This window comes from Aquarana catesbeiana, linkage group LG05 (genome assembly GCF_042186555.1).
Source record: "Aquarana catesbeiana isolate 2022-GZ linkage group LG05, ASM4218655v1, whole genome shotgun sequence".
In the NCBI taxonomy this organism is placed as follows: Eukaryota; Metazoa; Chordata; class Amphibia; order Anura; family Ranidae; genus Aquarana; species Aquarana catesbeiana.
This window is the reverse complement of record NC_133328.1, coordinates 567,917,672-567,941,999: the sequence shown is the minus strand read 5'-3', so window position 1 is coordinate 567,941,999 and position 24,328 is coordinate 567,917,672. Positions and strand designations below refer to the sequence as shown.

The window sequence follows — 24,328 nt, the reverse complement described above, 5'->3', positions numbered from 1 at the left end:
TGCTGGCCCCTGCCGTGTACATTCCTGGCTCTCCTTTAGTATGGAGGGACTTCTCAGTGCTGACAGTTGCTTCCCCAGATTCAGAACCTGGGCTTCCAGGGAAACAATGCTTTTACATTTTGCACAGAAGTATTCACCCTGTTAGATAAAGCAAAAAAAGAAAAAACCCTGCTTAACAGAAATTGCCGTCAGGTAGTTTGTTTGGCAGAAGAGACTTTGCATGCGTCTTAAGAACTTCTATTTTTACCTGATGTCCGCACAAAGCCACTCCCCCCCTCCCCCCCATATTGCTGTGCACTTTTAATACCGCACCTGTACCCCCTGCCCGCACGTTTCTATCTAAAAACTTATTCCATACCCCCCTTTCACCCTAGCCTAGGGCATTATGAAAAAACCCCAATGTTTGCAGAATTCAAGCTTGATGAATGAGACTACTCTCCCCTTGTAGAGCTTATTTTGAATTTCAACCCAATTGAGCATCCAAGCAGTCATCTACTGCTGTGTTCTTTTATATAGACAACCAATGGTTCAGTAGAAATCCTTGCTCGTTAAAATATTTAACAAGGAGTTTTTCTCTTTTTGAATGGTAATGCAAATTCAAGGGTGCAGTCCAAGCATCAGATAACTTACATCCAAAGACTACTTAAAAGGGCATGTCCAGCTATTCCATGTAAATGCAATAGAGGTGTGAGGGGAAAACTCATCCAGACACCTTCAGCTCCAATATGGTAAAACTTGGTTTTTCCCCCCTATTAAAACAAAATAAATAAAACAAACATTGGCTGAAATCAAACATGATCGACTGTTGCTTTTCACCCTGTTATTTTTGTTTGAGCAATGGTGGTCATCTAATCTGGGGAAAAGTGATTTCATGTTGCCACCCTAAAGCTATTTTTACATCAGACACAAGAGGCTGCTGTGTCCTCCGGGGTTCTCCTGGCTGTCCACAGCCTGAGCTCAAAATGTCACCACTGAGACGACCCAGTGCTGCTACAAGACAAGACATGCATGAGGAAGCAAGCTCACACATGCACAGTAGCAACAAGCTTGTCTAGCATAAGAGTCTGGTTAAAATTTCTAAGAGGTCTGGGGAAACCCTCAAGAGGAACTTTAAACACTTGGATTAACACATAAGCCAATCAAGAACTCCCAGAAGAATATCACTTGCATAATATATCAATGTTATTTGTCATTACTTATTACCATTTAATATACTGTCAACACATTCCTTAACAGTTGCTACAATACTATCCAACCAAAAAGGTATTTGCTTGCCAGCAAGATATCAATAAATATTACACAAGGAAGGAGACAGGCTAAACAGTCAGACAATTTTACAAGAGCAGCAATTGTGACTATGCAGAAAGCAAGACGCTAACTTAATTGCAACCAAGCAAACTATTTTTATTACTATCCCAATCTAGAATTAATTTATTTTCATTGTTGCTCTTTGTACAGCACTTGGGGCCATTAAAAAAATTCTAACATTCTACCTACATACAAAGTGTATGTAAACACAATCAATAAAACTTTATATAATACTTAAAAGTAGAATTCCGGGATAAACAAACTAGCCTTAAAAATGCTCCCTCCCCCCCAACATCTTCGCTGACTAACCTTTTTTAAAAAAAAAAGATCAATATACTTTCCGATTTTCAGCCCGCTCTGGTCCAGTCATATGATCATGCTCCCGTTTCAGCCAGCAGAAGCTGCAGGGAAGAGGAGAGGGTGCTCAACAAAGGCTGGTAAGGTCCGGAGCAATGATGTCACTCAGAGGCTCCTATGGACCTTCATTATCAGCGCTCCTTCCTCTCCCCTGCAGCTGCTGCCTGACTCAGAAGAGCAAGATCATGGGACCGGATCAGGCTGGAAACAGCCAAGTATATATATATCACTTTTATACAGGTTAGTTAGTGTAGGTATTAGGAGGGAGGGGGGATTTTTAAGACTAGTTAGGTTTATGCTAGCATTCTACTTTAAAATGTAATTTTAAAATTAGCTTTTAAATACCAGCTCTTAAAAATGAACGTTTGATCCTGCCACAAAAGGTAACTTTGTTCAGGCACTTCCATTTAGAGGCTGCTGAAAATCTGTCCTAATCCTGCCCCTGTGTAGTCATCCAGTCACACAGGCTTTTCATGGGGAATTACAAGTGGATGTTTCAACACCAACTGCATGGGCATTTTGCAATGTTTCACCTCTAGAAAGTCCATCCTAAAAAAGCCATGTAGCCATTTCTGGAGTGCATGCAGACAGCAAGAGATCAGCATCACTGAGATGTGAAGAAAGGATGCAAAAAAGAAAAAGGTTTTGGTTTTTTGGGGTTTTCCAAAATAAAAACAAATTATACTGGAACTTTACTTATTCAAAAATCCTAAGGAGCCTTTCACAAAGGCTTTCTAATCATGCCTGGTTTTCAGGCGAATCTGATTGGAAGCCCCAAGCAGTTCCATAGACAGGCGGATGTAAACAGACTTCTGTCAGTTTACACACCTACCTCATAGGTCCATCTAAGGTAAAAAAAAAAAAAAAAAAAAAAAAAAAAACACCTGGGACTACATCCTTTCCGTTTTTGTCTGGACCTAAACATGATGGATCAGAGGTAGCAGGATGGCAAACCTTGGCACCCCAGATGTTTAACTACATTTCCCATGATGCTCAACTACACTGCGGAGTGCATGAGCATCATGGAAAATGTAGTTACAACACATCTGGGGTGCCAAGGTTCGCCATCACGAGGGCAGGTGGATTTTCAGGAACCAAATGCTACATAAATCATCTACCCTTACTCAAGATTGCCGCAGCTAGAAATGCCTTTTTCAAGGTGATTTGTCAACAAAATAAAGCATAAAGACATCTGAACGGGATTGTTTGCTTTGTGTTGCTCAGATACAGTTAAATACCACTTTACAACCCATCAGTTTTGCCACTAATTTCCCACTGGGGAGAGCTACCTTTACTTCCTGTCGTGAGAGGAAATCACTCAAAAAAATAAGGTAAATGCCCTCTTAAGACAGCCATCACTGGAAAAAGCTTCTGTTGGAAGAAATCCCTCAGGATTTGACCTAGTAGTGGTTTGCCAAGATCCTGCACCTTGAAAACTGGTCAGAAAGCAAACACCATCGTCTTATTTACCCAACTTGACCCGGTATCAAGCCTCTTGCAGTCTACTGTACAAACTGCAGAACAGAGCTCAAACTGGGGGAGGGAGAAGCAGCACCACAAGGTACCAAATACCATTGTGCTGTAGTGCAAGTATTAGGCTGAAAGAAGTAAAGCGTGACAGAAAGCTGAACTCTGTGTGCTGCTTCTCCTTTCACTTCCAGTCACAGGGTGAGGGCAGGGAGAAGATTTGTAAATGAAGGTGAAAGAGAAAGATCGGGTCCTGTGCCTAGTCAGGCAAGACTTTACTGTTTGGTAGAGCCATGTAAGGCCATGCTACGAGTTTCTCAAAACGTCTGCATCTTGGAAATACAGCACACGCACATGTGGGGGTAAACAATGCAAAGAAGCATCGGCATTTACATGAGTACAAGGGCATACACAGCCTTTTCCTTCCCTTCTGAATAAACCACACAAATAGGAAACATAGGGGAATAACAAAGACACTGAATTTCAAAAAGGACCAACTTCCCTAAACTACGAACTTTGCTAGGAGGCATGAACTGGGGGAAAAAAAAAAAAATCTTAGGAACAAAGAACATGAGGAGAGAGATGGGTTTGCTTTAAGAGCATATTAAATAAGGGCATTAGCCAGTGCATCCCATTGGGTAATAAATTTAAAACAGTGAACAAAGTCCTGGATGGCTTAACTCCAATGTAAAAATGCATATAAAAGCAAAGTAGAAGACCTTAAAAAAAAAAAAAAAAAAAAAAAAAAAAAAAATACAAGGTTGAGGGATCATCATCAGCATTCAGACTTTATAAAGAATGCAACAAGAAATGTAAGGGTGCAATTAGGGCTGCTAAGATAAAAAACAGGAAAGACACATAGTGGAGGAAAGCAAAAAAAAAAAAAAAAAATCCCAAGAAATTCTTTAACCACTTCCTGCCCAGCCTATAGCAGAATGACAGGCGGGCGGTGGTTCAGTTATCCTGACTGGGCGTCATATGACACCCTGCAAGATAACAGAGGCCGTGCGCCCGTGGGGGCACGCATCGCAGCAATCGGTGGTACAGTGTGTCTGACACACCGCTACACCGATCTCAGTACAGAGCCTACGGTGGAGGCTCTTTACCACGTGATTAGCCGTGTCCAATCACAGCTGATCACGATGTAAATAGGAAGAGCCGTTGATCGGATTTTCCTCACTCGTGTCTGACAGACGCGAGTAGAGGAGAGCCGATCGGCAGCTCTGATGGGGGGGGGGGGGGGGGGGGGTTTATCAGCACAGCCCCCCCCCTCAGATGCCCACTTCAGACCACCAGGGAAGCACATATGTGGATGGCCAGGTACATCCCACATGGTCTTCCACATGTGCCAACATATGCCCAATCAATACTAATCAGTGCCCACAAATGGGCACTGACTGGCAGCATTAGGAAAACAAAATTCATTGATGCCCAGTAATGCCACCCATCGATGTCAGTGCCACCTACAAGCGCCCAGTGCCACCCCATCAGTGGCCATCAGTGCACGTCATTGAAGAAAAAACGTACTTATTTACAAAAAAAAAAAAAAAAACTTTTTTTTTTCCTAAAATTTTCGGTCTTTTTTTATTTTTTGCGTAAAAAATAAAAAAATTGCAGGAGGTGATCAAATACCACCAAAAGAAAGCTCTATTTGTGGGAGCAAAATGATAAAAAAAATTGTTTTTTTTGGTACAGTGTAGCATGACTGCGCAATTGTCATTCAAATTGCAACAGCACTGAAAGGTGAAAATTGGCTTGGGCAGGAAGGTGTATAAGTGCCTGGTATTTAAGTGGTTAAAGTGATTGTAAAGGCTTGTTTTTTATTTTTTTAAATTAACATATCATACTTACCACCACTGTGCAGTTCGTTTTGCACAGAGCGGCCCCGAACATACTCTTCTGGGGTCCCTCGGCGGCTCCTCCCAGCATCAGATAACCTCCTAGGAGGAGAGAAGCCCTCTCTCAGGGGGTTAGTCCGAGTTCAGCATTTACGTCCATAGACACAAATGCCACACTAGGCCCCACCCCCCCAGGCATCCACATCATTGGATTTGATTGACATCAGCAGGAGCCAATGGCTGCACTGCCATCAATCTATCCAAGAGCTGGGACCCTGTGGAGAGAGGGAGAGCCGTCTCCACCGACAGAAATATGGGGCTCGGGTAAGTAAAACAGGGGGGGCTGGGGGTGGTCACTGCCAAGTGTTTTTTCACCTTAATGCATAGGATGCATTAAGGTGAAAAACACAAGGGTTTACAACCCCTTCAAGTATGTAGTATGTAAACAGTAAAAACGGGAGGACAGACCATATTGGCCCCATAAAGAATGAAGGAGGACATATGGTTACAAAGGATGGGGATATGGAAAAAGGTATTGAATTTACTCTTCTCCTCAGTCTTCAGTAACCAAAACTGCAGTGTTTATCCTTATGACGCATCACAGGAAGTGCCTCCATGGTTAACAAATGACAGAATTAAAATTAGGCTTGAGAAACTTAACATTAATAATAACCGGGACCAGATGACTTGCATCTGGAAGGTACTAGGGAACTCAGTCAAGTAATTGCCAGAGCATTATGCCTAATTTTTACTGACAGTCTACTGACTGGAATGGTACCAGCTGATTGGAGAAAAGCCAATGTAGCACCAATATTTAAAAAGGGCCCAAAATACATCTCTGGGAATTACAGACCAGTTAGTCTAACATCAATAGTATGTAAACTCTTGGAAGGAATGATGGACTATATACAAGATTTTAGTAATAAGAAAGGTATCATTAGCAGTAATCAGCGTGGACTCATGAAGAATCGTTCTTGCCAAACCAATCTATTAACCTTCTATGAGGAGGTGAGTTGCCATCTAGATAAAGGAAGGCCCGTAGACGTGGTGTATCTGGATTTTGCAAAAGCATTTGACACGCTTATTGTACAAAATCAGGTCCGTTGGCATGGACCATAGGGTGAGTACATGGATTGAAAACTGGCTACAAAGGCAAGTTCAGAGGGTGGTGATAAATGGGGAGTACTCGGAATGGTCAGGGGTGGGTAGTGGGGTCCCCCAGGGTTCTGTGCTGGGGCCAATCATAGTTAATTTGTTCATAAACGACCTGGAGGATGGGATAAACAGTTCAATTTCTGTATTTGCAGACAATACTAAGCCAAGCAGGGCAATAACTTCTCCACAGGATGTGAAAACCTTGCAAAAATATCTGAACAAATTAATGGGGTGGGCAACTACATGGCAAATTAGGTTTAATGTAGATAAACGTAAAATAATGCATTTGGTGGCAAAAATATGAATGCAATCTATACACTGGGGGGGGGACCTCTGGGGGAATCTAGGATGGAAAGGCTCAGCAATGGCATGCCAAGCTGCTAACAAAGCAAACAGACTATTGGCATGCATTAACCCCTTCCTGACCGCCGCACACCGATACACAGAATGGCACAGGTTGGCAAAAGGGCGTACGGGTATGTCCCCTTTAAGATGCAGCATTGTGGGCGCACGCCGTGTGCTCCATGACCGCGGGTCCCGGAGTCTATGTCCGCCGGGTGCCTGCGATGTCACGGAGCAGAAAAAAAAAAAAAGGGAGATGCCTTTGTAAACAAGGCATTTCCCCGTTCTGCCTAGTGACATGACAGATCACTACTCCCTGTAATCAGGAGAAATGATCGCCGTCATGTGAGTAGTAGCCCAGCCCCCCCCCCCCCCCACAATTAGAATCACTACCTAGGATACACTTAACCCCTTGATCGCCCTAGTGTTTAAGTGACGCAATGCCGAAACACAAAAAGTGCTCTGGTCAGGAAGGGGGTAAATCCTTCCAGGGCTGAAGTGGTTAAAAAGGGGATCAACTCCAGGAGATAAAACAATAATTCTCCCGCTCTACAAGACTCTGGTCCGGCTGCACCTAGAGTATGCTGTCCAGTTCTGGGCACCAATCCTCAGGAAGGATGTACTGGAAATGGAGCGAGTACAAAGAAGGGCAACAAAGCTAATAAAGGGTCCCGAGGATGTTAGTTATGAGGAAAGGTTGCGAGCACTGAACTTATTCTCTCTGTAAACTGAAATCATACCCCCTCTCAAGCGTCTTTGCTAAATACCATACTGGTGACCCCACAATAGGGATAAAACCTTTTCATGGAAGGGAGTTTAACAAGACACGTGGCCACTCATTAAGGTTAAACCTCTTTTCTTATAAATTTAATGAGTGACCATGAGTCTTGTTAAACTCCCTTCCACGAAAAAGTTTTATCCCTATATCTCTATCCCGCTGATGCCACCGCTTGTGGAAGGGAATTCCACATCCTTGCCGCTCTTACAGTAAAGAACCCTCTACGTAGTTTAAAAATTAAACCTCTTTTCTTCTAAATTTAAACTACGTGGAGGGTTCTTTACTCTAAGAGCAGCAAGGATGTGGAATTCCCTTCCACTGGTGGCATCAGCGGGGAGCATCGATAGTTTCAAAAAAACTTCTAGATAAACACCTTAACGACCGCAACATACAGGGATATATAATGTAATACGGACATCAATCACACACATAGGTTGGACTTGTGTCTTTTTTCAACCTCACCAACTATGACCAACTGTACCCCACCAGTGGCACCTCAAGCACAGGAAAATAGGAATTTTAAGCAGCCCACAGACTAGTTTGTTTTTTCGTTCACCCTGCTGACCCCCCCATTCACGCATTTGAGGTGAATGGGGGAATTCTCCCGCTGAGCTTCTGTATTCTGACAGTGGGGAGATTTCCCCGCCATCAGAATACACTGATCAGCATTGCAGGCTATTTCCTGTGGTGCTGATCTTACAGGGAAAACAGTCAGGACGTGTATACAAAAGTTGATTGGTATATTGACTTCTGTACAACCACAGTGCCCAATACATGGATCACAATTCGTCTGGTCCATGTATGTATGTATGTATGTATGTATGTATGTATGTATGTATGTATGTATGTATGTATGTATGTATGTATGTATGTATGTATGTATGTATGTATGTATGTATGTGTATTCTAGGCATATTTTATATGTGAAAACATCCATGTTCAAAAAAAACCCAAATCTCAGAACTGGACAGACAAATCCTTTGACAGACAAAACTCCAGTATGCGTCTTATCTGTGTGCCTGGAGTTCAGCTACAAAAAACACAAAAACATATTACTTTTTAACCACTTGCCGACTGCCACACGCCGATGTTCGTCCTAACTTTGCCGGTGGATAGCGTCGTTATGGCAGCAGCTAGCCGCCATAACCCCGGTATCCCCGTTTTCGTGCGGCGGTCGGCTACAAGATAAAAGTGGTCTCTGCAGCGAATTCACTGCGAGATCACTTTTAATCGGTGGCGGGAGAGGGCCCCCCCTCCCGCCACGATCCAGGGGCGCTCCGCCGCTTACCGAAGCCATCGGTAGCGGCGGAGGCGATCGCGTCTGTCCTCTAGCTGTGCCTGGAGACGAGTGAGGGGAAGATGGCGCCCACTCGTCTCCATGACACTGCATGGCGGAAGCGACGTCAAAATGTCACTTCCGCCCATACGTCTTAAAAAGGCATACTTTTTTCAATGTCTTTTTTTTTTTAAATTACTTTAATTGCATTTTAGTGTAAATATGAGATCTGTGGTCTTTTTGACCCCAGATCTCATATTTAAGAGGTCCTGTCATGTTTTTTTCTGTTACAAGGGATGTTTACATTCCTTGTAATAGGAATAAAAGTGACACTTTTTTTTTTTTTTTTTTTAAACAGTGTAAAAATAAATAAAAATGATATAAAATAAAAAAATGTTGTATTCCTATTTAAACACCCTGTCCCGACGAGCTCGCGCGCAGAAGCATATGCGAGTAGCGCCCGCATATGAAAACGGTGGTCAAACACCACATGTGAGGTATCGCCATGATACATCACATGTCACTCCCCCAGCCTCCTGGGTCATGTCACACGTTCCATGATATTGCAGAACCAGCCTCCCTGGCAAGCTGGCTTAGATTTATTAAGTATCATCCAATTTGTTTTAAAGGTCAGCAGCCACAGTATTTGTAGCTGTCAATTTTTTTTTTTTTTAAACTTGATGAAGTTCCTCTTAAAATAATCAGTCCACCCAAAAAGGACTTAACAGCTTTTGGTTGATGCTGCAGATTTAAACTAACAAAGTTCTTTAATTTTTTTTTTTTGGGGAACTTTCTGGTGTCGATTTACTAAAGGCAATGCCATGGGCAGCACAGTGGCTAAGTGGTTTGCACTCGAGCCTAGCAGCACTAAGGTCGTTGGTTCAAATCCTAGCCACAGCAATATCTGTCCGGAGTCTGCATGATCTCCCTGTGCCAGTTTCCTCCCAAGTAGTACAGTTTGCTCCCACACTCCAAAGACATGCTATGCTGGTAGGTGAATTGGCTCCTGTCTAGATTAGTTCTAGTACGTATGAGTTGGGGACCTTAGATTGTAAGCTCCTCAAGGGCAGGGACTGATGTGAATGTAAACATGTGCAAGCAAAAATAGTTTTTTCCCCCTTGCACAGAGTTGGGCATTCTTTGACCACATTCACAAGTAAGGGCACATTTAAATTTTTTTCTTTAGTAAATCAAGTCCCTATATTCACACCAGTGTGATTTTACATGTGTTGGCTGATGCATGACAAGAGTATTACTATTATTGATCAGACCTGTTCATTTCTATTTCCTGCGCCTTGGAGAAAGTATAGGTGCTTTTTTGGTTCCATTGACTTCAATAAGAACACATCAAATATGATGGATGATGCAGACGCACAAGTGTGAACCTAGCCTTCATGGCAGCCATGCAGTAAAGTTCCTGGGTGCACACTTGCTGTGACCATTACAAGAGTTTCTAAAACACCATATTCATAGGGTGCAGGTCTTCAGAAACAGCTGAAAACGCAGAGCAGAGACATTGTGCTTCTGGAGTAGCCAAGAAGCCAAGAGTTGACCTATAGCCCACTATACATCAATTATATTTGGAAAAAAATCACTTATGGGTAGATTGCCATATTAAAAAAAAAAAAAAAAAAAAAAAAAAAAAAAAAAAAAAAGGTCTGACAATAGTTATCCATTTAATATTATTGCAGTTATCCATTTATTATTTAATAATATTATTATTATTGTTATTATTAGTGAGTAATGTTAAATGCTTAAAAAGGATTACTAAACCCAGATTGTCCCCTGGCTCGGTTTTAAGGAAATATATTGAGTACAGTGGAAGGAGGAGGATCTGTGCATACAGGATCAAACAGACTTTTTACGCAATGCAGAGGATTAACCCCTTAGAATCCACAGTGAGATTAACAAGCATGCTTTACTGCATATACAGACCGATTTTACTGTTGTGGTTTTAGTAACACTTTAAAAAGTTGATTTTAATTGTGTAATGAGGTGGAGAGCCACTACAAATATACAACCAACTAACCTTCAAACTTGTTAAAGAAAGAAAAATAAGAGCTGCCATTGTTAACATGTTTGAATTTGGAGGCTGTGATAACAATTCTTGTTTACAACCCAGCGAGTCACCGACCTGGAACTAGTATGCAACTGATCAGGTGTGAATTGTCCTGCATGTTGGTTCCAGGTCAACGATTTAGTAGGTATGCCAAGATCCTGCACCTTTAAAAATAGATCAGAAAACAACTGCTATTTCTATTTATCTAGATTTAAGAATATTTAACAGGGAGCATCCAGAACAGAATGTTCACACAGCCAGATAACATCCGAATAACCCTCTTCCTACTGACTTTTTTGTGAAATCAATCCTTATCACACAATATGTCTTATCACACAATATGTGAATACATTAAAGCGGTGTTTCTCAACCAGGCTTCCTCCCGAAGTTGCTAAGGGTTCATTGAGCAGTGATCAATAACAGGTTATCTCATTTACTAACATCCAAAGCAATGGATCACTTCTACACTGCCCACAAATATTAGAGGACACCACCATATTCTCATCCAGGGCTTTCCCCTGGAACCTGAAAAAAATTTACCAAACATTCCTTGGGAGTAAAAGTGTTGAGAAAGGCTCCATTAAAGTGTATGCCCAACAATGAACTTCTCTTATTTGGCCCGTTTCTTATACCATGGGTAGTATGCTATTATACATGTGTTGGCTGATGCATGACAAGAGTATTACTATTATTGATCAGACCTGTTCATTTCTAGCTTCTGTCTGATCAGTTGTCATACACATGGGCCGAATGTTGGCCAGTTTCTATTGAACCGGCAGATGTCGCCCAGCATTCGGCCCATGTGTACTAGGTTTTACCATTCCAGCTTTGCCAGCAAAAGTGATCGCACAGCAGGAAGATGAGGCATGCCATCCTGAATCTTCTTTTGATATACAGTGGATATAAAAAAAAAAAAGTCTACACACCTCTGTTAAAAATGTCATGTTTCTGTGATTGAGAAAAAAAAAAAAAAAAAAAAAAAAAAAAAAAAGGAAGAAGTGTACATATAAAAACTGTACAACTCAATTGAAAGCCACTGAAATCTTTTAGAGGGGGGGGTAAAAATAAAATGTGGTTGCACACCCACTTATAACTGGGGATGTAGCTGTGTTTAGAATTAAGCAATCACATTCAAACTCATGTTAAATGGGAGTCCGTACACACCTGCCATCAGCTGGGAGGATTCCCCGATCCACTTCAAACGTGTGGATGGGAAAATCAAGTCTGTTTGTATTGTATTTGTAACTCGCTGGTTGGAAAAAAGGATAATTAAAAATAAATACATAAAATAAAAAGGAAAGGAGTAGCATCTATGAGCTGCCTATGTGTGTCCCATTGGAGAGATTTCCCTTGGACTTGTTTCCCCCAAAATGTACAGAAATACAACAGGTTAAATTAACTTAACATAAATACAAATTTTAGCATTAACTATATTTTGTATATATCCAGGTGGTGAATAAAAAGCTTTATACAAAGGGAGTAGAATGTCATCTATATAGAATTTCATATTTAGAGGACATTCTACTCAATTCATCTCTTGTCCTGGAGACACAAAGGGTCGACATTGTGTTCCAGTTACAAATGTAAATTTTGGTATTTCCCATTACTTTCTATCCAAGTGATAGTTGTAATCAGGACAGATAAAATTGTGTGAATCTTCCCAGCAGGGGCATAGACAAATACCCTACAGGGATATCAACTCTTCTCTATTCTATCCAAAACAAAAGTAAATAAAACAAGTCTATGTAGCAACCTAACGAGATTTCACCCACCTGCATCCAAGCTAACCTGCATGTATGGGAAGTTTTGCACCATATTACCTTAGGCATGGTGGCTAATGCCATGTACACATGGGCGGACTTTTCAGCATCAAACGTCCGACGGTCATTACGACGGACTTTCGGCTGACCGGACTTGCCCACACATGAACGGACTAAAGTCTGTTGGTATGAAAGCGATGATGTACGAAGGGACTAGAATTAGGAAGTTCATAGCCAGTAGCTGCCCTTGCGTCCTTTTTTGTCCGTCGGACTAGCATACAGACGAAATGATTTTTCGACCAGACAAGTCCGCCGTAAAGATTTGAAACATGTTCCAAATCTAAAGTCCGTCTGATTTTCGACAGAAAAAGTCCGCTGAAGCCCACAGTGTTGGATTGTCCGACTGACCTCAATCCAAATGTTGACAATGAATTGCTGTTGCTTTGATTTATCTCAGCTGCAAGAGCCTACATAGACGATTTGTATATAAAGTGGCTCTAAAAGTCAGGTTTATCTTAATGCATGGAATATATATAGGGCTGAGACAGCAGCGGGGTAAAATCCGTGTCCATGACTTTCATATCACTTTAAAATATATTAGAGATGGGCTTGGTTGTCCTACAAACTCATCACTCTAATTACATAGAAGGGTGTAGGCAGACACACACTACATACCTAATAGCTACTATTCATGAGGTCATTCTTCAAATGAACCTGTGGGAATATACAGCACTTCCACTGCTGACTTGTCTTGAAGGTACAGGCTCTGGTGCAGGTTTCAGTTCAAACAATAGCAACATAAAAAGTGCAAGAGATCTCTACCACTCTTTAGTCTCTATCTGCACTGCTATCCTGCTACATGCAAAATTTAAGATCAACTAAAAACTTCAACATACTGTCATGCTATTTAAAGAAAATAATATACTGTAGGTTAAACTACGGTGATGAAGTGGAAAGGAGGGAGGGTTGCTCAGGCTGATCTCTTCCATTTACCTAGCTGTTGTATTGAGCCAATGGCTTCAGAAAGCCCCCCCCTCCAGTCTGCTTGATTGTTGAAGTTAGAACATATGCATACCTCCCAACCTTTTAAAGATGGGAACGAGGGATTAGCACAATTATGTAGGCATGGGGAACGCCACCCTGCTATGCCCCCTTAAATGGAGAAATACACAAATATTAGTTATATCCACAAGTGTACTACTCCTACTCCTTTATACTGGCTTCTGAAATTTACAGATGCAGCAATTTAGAAATTGGATGAAAAGTTTAGCACTACGAAACACTTTGACAGATAAATAGTGCATTTTATATCCAACTATATAGATCAGACCAAAATAAGAGACAAATGAGGAGGACAGAGGGACTTTGTTCCAAAATATGGACAGTCCCTCGAAATTATGGACAGTTGGGAGCTATGCATATGGGTGCCGGCGGCTCGCTCCTGCTGTGATTATGCCCAGCAGGAGCCGATCAGTGGGTACAGCAGACTCAATGTCCACCGGCGCCCACTGCTTGTTTGTTACAGAAGCAGAACAGCAGTCTGCCTATGTAAACAAGGCAGATTGCTATTCTGTCAGTAAGGAGGGCATGGATCCTGCGTTCCTGCAAAGCAGGAAGATGGATAAATGCCTTCCCCTAGTAAAAGCACCTCCCACACAGTACACAAACACTGGCTAGGCACACTGTTAACCCTTTGATCACCCGATGTTAACCCCCTTCCTAGCCAGTGTCACAAGTACAGTGAAAGTGCATTTTTTTTGTACTGATCACTGCATTAGTGTCACTGGTCCCCAAAGCGTCAGTTAAGTTTCCGATTCGTCGCAGTCCCGCTAGAAGTCACTGACCGCTGCCAGTATGAACAAAAATTCCATAAATATATCCCATAGTTTGTAGACGCTATAAAACTTGCACAAACCAATCAATATTACGCCCACTGGGGTTTTTTTTTTTTTTTTTTTTTTTTTAAACAAAAATTGATGAAGAAATTGATTTTTTTTTGGATATGTTTTATAGCAGAAAGAAAAAAAAAACAAAAAACAAAAAAAAAAAAAAAACACCCCACACACAGGAGGTGATCAAAAAATACCACCAACAGAAAGCTTTGGGGGGATCATTTTATTTGGGTACAGCAATGCATGACCGCTCAATTGTCAGTTAAAAGTCACGCAGTGCTGTATCGCAAAATATGGCCTGGTCATGAATGGGGGGGGGGGGGGGGAGGTTTAAGTCTTCCGGAGCTGAAGTGGTTAAACTGGCCATAGACAAGTTGCAGTTCAACCGGTTCAGTGGACAGGCCAAAATTAAAATCTGTGTGTGGCTACTAACAATAGTCTGTAAAATGGGCTTGTTGGAAAATCTTGTTCATCAGGGACTAAAGCCACTGTTAAGTGTATTCTGAGAGCAGACAGTCCGGTTGTCATAAAATGTCTCAGTGGGAGGATTCCTCTTTGCACCTTAATTGCATTGATGTTTTTATCCTCTGGCTAAACAAAAAAAAAAAAAAAAAAAAAAAAAAGGATCCATAGATCCAGCTTTAGGGTGACACTAACCAGGAACCTTCAATCTCATCTTGTTCAGAAGCAGGAACTCACTATATAGTAAAGCAAGGATGAAGAGGACGAAAGACATCTCCAGAACACACACCTTCACAAACAAGTGGCCTTATTAAACTAGAGAATTGCTGAGCTGGAACAAGTTTGTAGGAAGGCAGGCCAGATTTTAAGTTATCAGTAGCTGCATGCTTGTAGTTGGGCTCAGTGGCTTATTGGGTAGGAAATGATCAAGATAACAGCCCTGGAGGATAACCAGCAGATAACTCCAAATTGTAGCAAGTTCACTTTAAAGACAACCTGTCAGAACAGAATATGGCAGCTGCCCACATCACCAAGTCACTAAAGTAAACCTACCACAAACCTGGGCAAGTCAAGGAGACATAAAATGAGAAATATATGAGCAGAGGAAACCCTTAGTAAAACCATAAGTCCAAACAATCACACAAAAGAAACCAAAAGCAATCCGCAGGTAAAGCTATATGCAAATCCTGATTCGGCAGAAAACTGGACCAGCATCATTAAAATGTCTATTTAGACCTGTGATGTGTTCTAATGAAAGAATTAAACTAAATGACTGCTGGATTTATGTACCAACACTACAGCACTGGGCTAAAAGAGGCTACTATTAGTAACTAAGGTAATGTATAATCATCAGCCTTCAGGTGTTGTGAAGTTACAAATGTCAGCATGCTTTTTCATCATCCTTGACATTAAACAATAGCTGACACAGATTACCTAACAATTGTACGAGCAAGAGAGCGATGTTGTATACACATATATAAAACATAACTCCAAACTTTTCAGTACAATGGCCACTATTTATATTTTACAAATATTGTGGGCTGGAAAAAAAAAAAAGGAAATAAAAAATCCCCATCAGGGTCCCCATATACATCAAGGTCTGCATCCACGCCCCCCCCCCCCCTTACATAAGAAATGGAGACCATAAAGCCTCTGCTGACCCCAATTAGTGCACATTGAAGACACACCAGTGACCCTAGCAGCGGGTAAGATTAGGACCACGGGCTGTAGTTTTTTTCCTTAAAAAAGGGTCCATTTAGATCTATGCTGAGAGGAGCATTTTTTGTATTGTTAGCTGGATTGTCATGCATCAACATGCATTTTGGAGCAGTGACAAGATATTTGACGTGCAATGTCAACGCTTTTTTTTTTTATTAAAATTTTTTTGGCGCAGATACACAGTTAACCATTGAGCAAGACACCTAATGTGCTGCCATTGACCTCTTTAGGCCTAATAATGCACTAAGTTTTTTTTTTTTTTTTTTTTTTTTTTTTTTTTTTTTAGAAAAAGTACAAATTTTCGTATTTTTCGAAAAAACACTATTGATGAGTTGGGAACAAGCACACTTATTTAATGTTTAAAGTGGTTCTAAAGGCAGAAGTTTTTTTATTTTTTTGTTCCCCCCACTTAATGCATTCTCTACATCAAAGGTTAAAAAAAAAAACCTTCAGTGTGCAGCCTGATCTAGCGATGTGCACAAGCGCAGCAGTCCTCTTCCCTCTCTCCCTCCTCACAGGTCATATGGATAACAGTGGGAGCCATTGGCTCCTGCTGCTGTCAAATTCTGTGACTAGAGAGCAGAGCCAAGCTGTCTGTGTCGCAGCCTTATTGCCAACAACCGCTCTGTTCAAATTGGTGCAACGCCGACTTTGAATTTGAAAAGTAGTTCCTGCGCTACTTTTGGAGATTTTGTGTGCGACTTGCATAGACTTCTGTGCATGAAGCCACAAAGATGTCTTCAAAGTCGCACTGACACTGGCTTTGAAATTGTCCCATTTCAGATGAAGTTGCATGATTTCAAAGCCACATTTAGGTGTCCGTTTATGAAGCAGTGATCAGTGGTGATCCCGAGGATCACCGCTGATCACAGTCCATAAACAGTTTATGAAACAGTGATAATCGGGGGGAGAAGTGTTTGAACTTGTTCTCCCGCCGATTATCTCTACACACGGAGAACCCTCATGAATGACACAGTAACGGCAGTTTATGAAGCGGTGATCTCACCGCTTCACTGGTGATCTGTGTCAGAATTCACACTCCCAGGTTCACCATCTCAGAGGTGGTGAATCGGGGAGTGAAGAGGAAATCTGGGGGGATCTGAGGGGGAAGAGGAAGATTTTTAACTTCCTTATGCCTCGTTCAGACCCCCCCAACACTGTAAGCATGTCCCCCTGTCATATTTATACATATAATAAATATATATATATATATATATATATATATATATATATATATATATATATATATATATATATATATATATTATATATATATATATATATATATATATATATATATATATCTCTATCATGTGTGTGTATATACACATGTATATATAGTGTGTGTATACATATGTGTATAATGTAGGGGGACACATTATTTTATTAACATTAATCCACGCCGTTGAGCAGTGATAATTTATCACTGCTTGATAAACTGACATCTGGTGCTGTAATCTCGTAAAGTCTCACGAGATTCCAGTATCAGGGGACGTTCTCCACTATTTGAAGCATTTGTAGATCACTTCACTCCTCCAAAGGTGAAGCGATCTACACCGCTTCATAAACTGGCACACAGAGGAGAAGATTCTTCACTGTGAATGCCGGAGAATGAAGCAGTGAATAGATTTCACTGCTTCATAAACGGACACCATTATGTGAACAGGGGCTAAATGGGCATATCTACTATTCACACCCACACAAAATTTATACTCAGCAGCAGGAAATAAATAATATTGTAGCAAGAAGATTAGTTTAAGCACATATTTTTGTTATTGCTCCAGAATGAAGAAAATATCAAAACAAAAACCCAAGCATGTTTTAAAACCATTGGATACATTCATGTACTGCAGCTTTTGTGGGCAACTGCTTCATGGGAATGGAGGGTTAATGTGACAACACCTGGTGTCCTAATTAGCATTGACATACCAAAGATAAACACAGCAAAAGGGAATCTATACATTGCTCTCATTTATTCTACTAGTAACCCATCAGGCCTAAAACACCTTGATATTTTGTAAAGCCTGGAAAACATATGGATGAAGCTTTTGTTTCTTTGTAACAATAACTCATAACAACAAGATTGATACACAAAAACATAATAATGTATCCATAGTAAGACTTCATTACAGTGCCACAGGCAGACAACAGGGAGGACAATTTCCAACCTATACACAGCAGGCAGAGACTACTTCCTACATAGAGAAAAAAAAAAAAAAAAAAAAAAAAAAAAAAAAAAAAAAAAAAATCGGATCCTTCTCCAGGAACTGCACCACCCGGATCTGTGCCCTTGTGTGATTACAAGCTACCAGCAGACGGATTATGGGCGGAGAACGCCACAGCTGTAGTTGAGCAAACCCAAGCCACCTGTTTAGTTAATGACTTTCAGTGGGTGGAATGACACTAACAAAAAAAAAACGGGTGTATGCGTCATATATACATCCATACACTTGTTATACAGCAAAGAAAAGCATAGCAAAAATGATTTAGGGAGCCATTAGTATTTTTTCACCCAAGATTCATTCATTTTCCACATGTGTCAATTGGAAATCTGGGAAAAGCTTATGTGAAAAACAGTGATCCCCCTTAGTATTCAGAATGCAATACTGTATGTAAAACAGTGTTATAAAAAACAAAAAATAATTTTTAAATGACATACACACACACACACACACACACGCTTTTCACGCAATATCTGATCAGAAAAAAAGAAGGGTAGTTGGGGGGGGGGGGGGGGGGGAGTGATAAATAGACCCCCTTCATATCCTAAACAGAACAAAAAAAAAAAAAAGGTAGATCATGTGTGAAAATATTGATCACTAGACCTCTTAGTATCCTACATATAATACTAAACCTATTGGGGCAAATTTAATAAAACTGGAGAACACGGAATCTGTGTGCATAGTAACCAATCATCTTCTAGCTTCAGCTTATAAGGTTAAGCTTTAAGAATTAAAGCTAAAAGCCGATTGGCTGCACAGCTGCTTGATAGATATGAAAGTGCAGCACAAAAAAATGACAATTTAGGAGTCTATTTATCAAGTTTTTCATCCAATATTACACACAAGTTTCCATTAGACTAATGGGTAAATGTTGGGTGATAAAACCAACCTATTGATCCCTATGGCATCCCACACATAGTGCTAAGGCTAGATTTATAAACACACACTCCTGGGTAACTTTGTATCACACTTGGCTAGCAGTAGAAGGATTTCCTGACCTAATCTATGACAGCTATAACCAGGGAAATCCTGGCATTAGCCATACTGCTGTATGTTAGGGGGGATCCATGTGAGCAGAGTGTATTGGGGAGGGGTTCAGCTGAGCAATGTATGCTTGAAGAATGGTCCAGACGAGCAGTGTGTATTTGTGGGGGGGTCAATGTGAAATAATTGTATTAGAAAGGGGGGGGGGTCCAGATTAACAGTAAATATTTATTTAGGGGTCGAGCTGAGTAGTGTGTACTGGAGAGGGTCCAGATGAGCAGTGTGTAATCGTGGACTTTCAGGTGAATAGATTGTATTAGAAATGGGGGGGGGGGGGTCCAGCACAGATGTATTTGGAATCCAGCTGAGCATTGTGCATGGGGGGGGGTCCAGGTATGCAGTACGTATTTGGGGGTCCAGCTGAGCAGTGTGTATGTAGGGGGCAGGTGTGCAGTATATTGGGGGGGGGTCCAACTGAGCAACGTACTTGGCATCCAGATGAGTAGTGTGTATTTGGGGGGGGGGGGGCGCAAGTCTGCAGTGTATGTTCGGGGGGCCCAGGTGCACAGTGTGTACTTGGAATCCAGGTGAGCGTTGTGTTGTGGGGGGCAGATATGCAGTATGTGTATTTGGGGGCCCAGATGAGCAGTGTGTTTGGGGGTCCCAGATGTGCAGTATATGTATTTGGGGGCCCAGGTGCGCAGTGTGTACTTGGAATCCAGATGAGCAGTGTGTTTGGGGGGCCCCAGATGTGCAGTATATGTATTTGGGGGCCCAGGTGCGCAGTATATACTTGGAATCCAGATGAGCAGTGTTTTCATTTTTTTTTTTTTGGGGGGGGGGGGGGGGGGTGGTCTCACCTGTTGCAGGGCTTGCTCCAGCTGGGAAGCCCCATACAGGCTCTCAGGCTCGATCTTGCTGGCCTCTTTACATTCCTCTGTCAGCTCCAGGTGATCGGGTCTGACCTTCACATCGTGCAGCTCCCCCACCTAGGAGACAAACAAAGGGTGTGATGCTGTGCTGGCCCAGGTGTGAAGAGGCCCCCCTGTCCCCGGATGGTGACTTACCTTCATGTTGGCCAGGTCTATCACCTTCCATAGTAGTTGGATGACCTCCTTCTCATCGGAGCCCAGCTTGGCACAGTTGGCCCCGGCGGTTCCAGTGAAGAGGATCACCAGGTAATCCGGGGAAGCCGCAGTCATGACGAGTCCAAAGTGTTCCAAATACACAAATGACAAAAAATATACAAAAAGAAAAAAAAAAAAACCTTTCACCTTCCCCAAAAAGTGAAAGAAAAGCCCCCCAAATACACGCCACCACCCTACACCTGGAATCACCTCCACCTATAGAACACCCCGGGGACCTGCACTCTCTGCAGGAGGATCAAGGTGGGGGAGGGGAGGGAGAGGCCGGTTTTGCCTCTTTTTTTGTTTTGCACTCCTGTGTGTGAGCCAATAACAGACAGGCTGCGCCCCTACTAGGCGCCTTACCACTGGTTGCTGACTTGTCATTGGGATGGGTGGGATCCGCCCTCTTCCCACGTGGTCTTACAGGTAAGAGATACCTGGCCAGGTCGCTTCGGCTTTTTCCGTCTAGGTGTTCGGCTGAGCTCGGGTGCGGTCTCTCTGGCTCCCCTTCAGGAGGATGAGGGGAATGATATTCTGCTTCCAATCTCCAATGAACCCCTAGCAGTAGTGCTAGAAGTAGTTTGTCATGTTAGTAAAATGTAAAGTTGGCCATAAATGGATAAAAACCATCAAAACATGAAAAATCAAGTTGTTAGACCGATTGTTCAATTTTCACACAGCTAGTGTGCTTACTGCGATAGTCAATTTCCGTTTCAAGATCAAAAATGAACAAGCAAACATGTTGGAAATGTTTGTTTTTTTTTGGAACAAACTATTTTCCAATAATTTGTAGGTCAATTGTTTGGAAAAAAAATGTAAGTAAAATGCGCATGTGCAGTAGGGGTAGTAGTGGGAGAAATCGATCAGAAAAAAAACAATGTCTAACGTTGAAAACGATTGGAAAATGTTGACATTCGCTGGGAAATTTCCAATACAATTATTGTCTCATCGAATGCGAGATCAAAATAACGTTTCAATTTTTGTTTGAATTTTCATTAATTTTTTCAGTCATCCATGTCCAGCTTTAGGTGACAGAGTAAATGGCATAGGCGTGGGCACAGGGTGTGCCAGGTTGCCTGGGCACACCCTAATCACCCTGCCTGGTTCAGATTCCCTCTGTTTAAACCCCTGATATTTCAGCAAAGCCCTGTAACGGGGCTCATAAAACATTTGCCATAAAATATATACACATGCATGTGTTTGAGCTTTAAGGTGCACACCCTAATGCTATAGGCTCTGCACACCTATAGTTAGTGGTGTCACTGGAAGAAGAAAATGTCACTGTGTCAGTGGTGTCACTGGAAGGAGAAAAAGTCAGTGGCAGTGGCGGCCCATCCATAGGGGGCGCCTGGGTGCTGCCCCTCCCCCCCCCCCTCCAGGCAGTCACAAAAAAAAAAAGTAAAAAAAAAAAAAAAAATTTTTTAAAGTTGGCCCTTAAGTGCACTGTGTTCAGACGCCGGACACAGTGCGATGCCGAACACAGTGCACTTATGGGAAGCGCCACGTCTGTGCAATCACGAGATTGCAGATGTGGCGCTTCATTTGCGGGCGTTTAGACTGCCTTGCGGCGCTTTCTGAAGCGCCAAGTAGCTTCCACCCAGCGCTAGTATCTATTACTATGGCCAGGCGGTTTGATTGACATCTGAGTATGATGTCACTTCCGGTTTCTCTCTCCAATTGCGCCCAGGAGAGAGAAACAGACAGTGGCGGCCCATCCATAGGGGGCGCCTGGGCGCCGCCCCCCCCCCCCCCCCAGGCAGTCACAAAAAAAAAATGTCAAAAAAAATGTTTTTAAATTTTAAAGATGGCCCTTAAGTGCACTGTGTTCGGACGCCAGACACAGTGCGATGCTGGACACAGTGCACTTATGGGAAGCGCCACGTCTGTGCAATCACGAGATTGCAGACGTGGCGCTTCATTTTTAAGTAACCGGGGGAGGGGGGTTTGATGGTGACACATGCTGCTGCAATTTGGTGACACATGCTGCTGAAATTTGGTGACACATGCTGCTACAATTTTGGTGACACATGCCGCTGCAATTTGGTGGTGACACATGCCGCTGCAATTTGGTGGTGACACATGCTGCTGCAATTGGTGGTGACACAGGCTGCTACAATTTGGTGACACATGCTGCTGTAATTTGGTGGTGACACATGCTGCTACAATTTGGTGACACATGCTGCTGCAATTTGGTGACACATGCTGCTGCAATTTGGTGGTGACACATGCTGCTACAATTTGGTGACACATGCTGCTGCAATTTGGTGGTGACACATGCTGCTACAATTTGGTGACACATGCTGCTGCAATTTGGTGACACATGCTGCTGCAATTTGGTGGTGACACATGCTGCTGCAATTTGGTGGTGACACATGCTGCTGCAATTGGTGGTGACACATGCTGCTGCAATTTGGTGGTGACACATGCTGCTACAATTTGGTGACACATGCTGCTACATTTGGTGATACATGCTGCTACAATTTTGGTGACACATGCTGCTGCAATTTGGTGGTGACACATGCTGCTGCAATTTGGTGGTGACACATGCTGCTGCAATTTGGTGACACATGCTGCTGCAATTTGGTGGTGACACATGCTGCTGCAATTTGGTGACACATGCTGCTGCAATTTGGTGGTGACACATGCTGCTGCAATTTGGTGGTGACACATGCTGCTGCAATTTGGTGACACATGCTGCTGCAATTTGGTGGTGACACATGCTGCTGCAATTTGGTGACACATGCTGCTGCAATTGGTGGTGACACATGCTGCTGCAATTTGGTGGTGACACATGCTGCTGCAATTTGGTGACACATGCTGCTACAATTTGGTGACACATGCTGCTACAATTTTGGTGACACATGCTGCTGCAATTTGGTGGTGACACATGCTGCTGCAATTTGGTGACACATGCTGCTGCAATTTGGTGGTGACACATGCTGCTGCAATTTGGTGACACATGCTGCTGCAATTTGGTGGTGACACATGCTGCTGCAATTTGGTGGTGACACATGCTGCTGCAATTTGGTGACACATGCTGCTACAATTTTGGTGACACATGCTGCTACAATTTGGTGACACATGCTGCTACAATTTGGTGACACATGCTGCTACAATTTTGGTGACACATGCTGCTGCAATTTGGTGACACATGCTGCTACAATTTGGTGACACATGCTGCTACAATTTTGGTGACACATGCTGCTACAATTTGGTGACACATGCTGCTACAATTTGGTGACACATGCTGCTACAATTTTGGTGACACATGCTGCTACAATTTGGTGACACATGCTGCTGCAATTTGGTGGTGACACATGCTGCTGCAATTTGGTTGTGACACATGCTGCTGCAATTTGGTGACACGTGCTGCTGCAATTGGTGGTGACACATGCTGCTGCAATTTGGTGGTGACACATGCTGCTGCAATTTGGTGGTGACACATGCTGCTGCAATTTGGTGACACGTGCTGCTGCAATTGGTGGTGACACATGCTGCTGCAATTTGGTGGTGACACATGCTGCTACAATTTGGTTGTGACACATGCTGCTGCAATTTGGTGGTGACACATGCTGCTGCAATTTGGTGACACGTGCTGCTGCAATTGGTGGTGACACATGCTGCTGCAATTTGGTGGTGACACATGCTGCTGCAATTGGTGGTGACACATGCTGCTGCAATTTGGTGGTGACACATGCTGCTACAATTTGGTGACACATGCTGCTACAATTTTGGTGATACATGCTGCTACAATTTGGTGGTGACACATGCTGCTGCAATTTGGTGGTGACACATGCTGCTGCAATTTGGTGGTGACACATGCTGCTGCAATTTGGTGACACATGCTGCTACAATTTTGGTGACACATGCTGCTACAATTTGGTGACACATGCTGCTACAATTTTGGTGACACATGCTGCTTGCAATTTGGTGACACATGCTGCTACAATTTTGGTGACACATGCTGCTACAATTTGGTGACACATGCTGCTACAATTTGGTGACACATGCTGCTACAATTTTGGTGACACATGCTGCTACAATTTGGTGACACATGCTGCTACAATTTGGGGACACATCTGC

General features: G+C 42.5%; 1 protein-coding gene across 8 annotated transcripts in view; it reads right to left on the bottom strand.

The window, feature by feature from the left end:
* The window catches only part of ESRP1 (epithelial splicing regulatory protein 1), a 103,581-nt gene extending 83,046 nt beyond the window's left edge, over positions 1-20,535 (bottom strand). For 4 of the 8 annotated variants that reach the window (XM_073631982.1, XM_073631979.1, XM_073631980.1 and 1 more), the window contains exons 1-2: positions 20,186-20,533; positions 19,979-20,107 (exon numbers count right to left, since the gene is read on the bottom strand). In XM_073631982.1, coding sequence (XP_073488083.1) covers positions 19,979-20,107; positions 20,186-20,320 — 264 coding nt within the window. In that variant the 5' untranslated portion in view covers positions 20,321-20,533. Of the gene's footprint in view, positions 1-19,978; positions 20,108-20,185 lie in introns of all 8 variants that reach the window. The other 4 variants (XM_073631984.1, XM_073631985.1, XM_073631978.1 and 1 more) reach the window with 3 other exon arrangements.
* Positions 20,536-24,328: the final 3,793 nt, after the last annotated feature.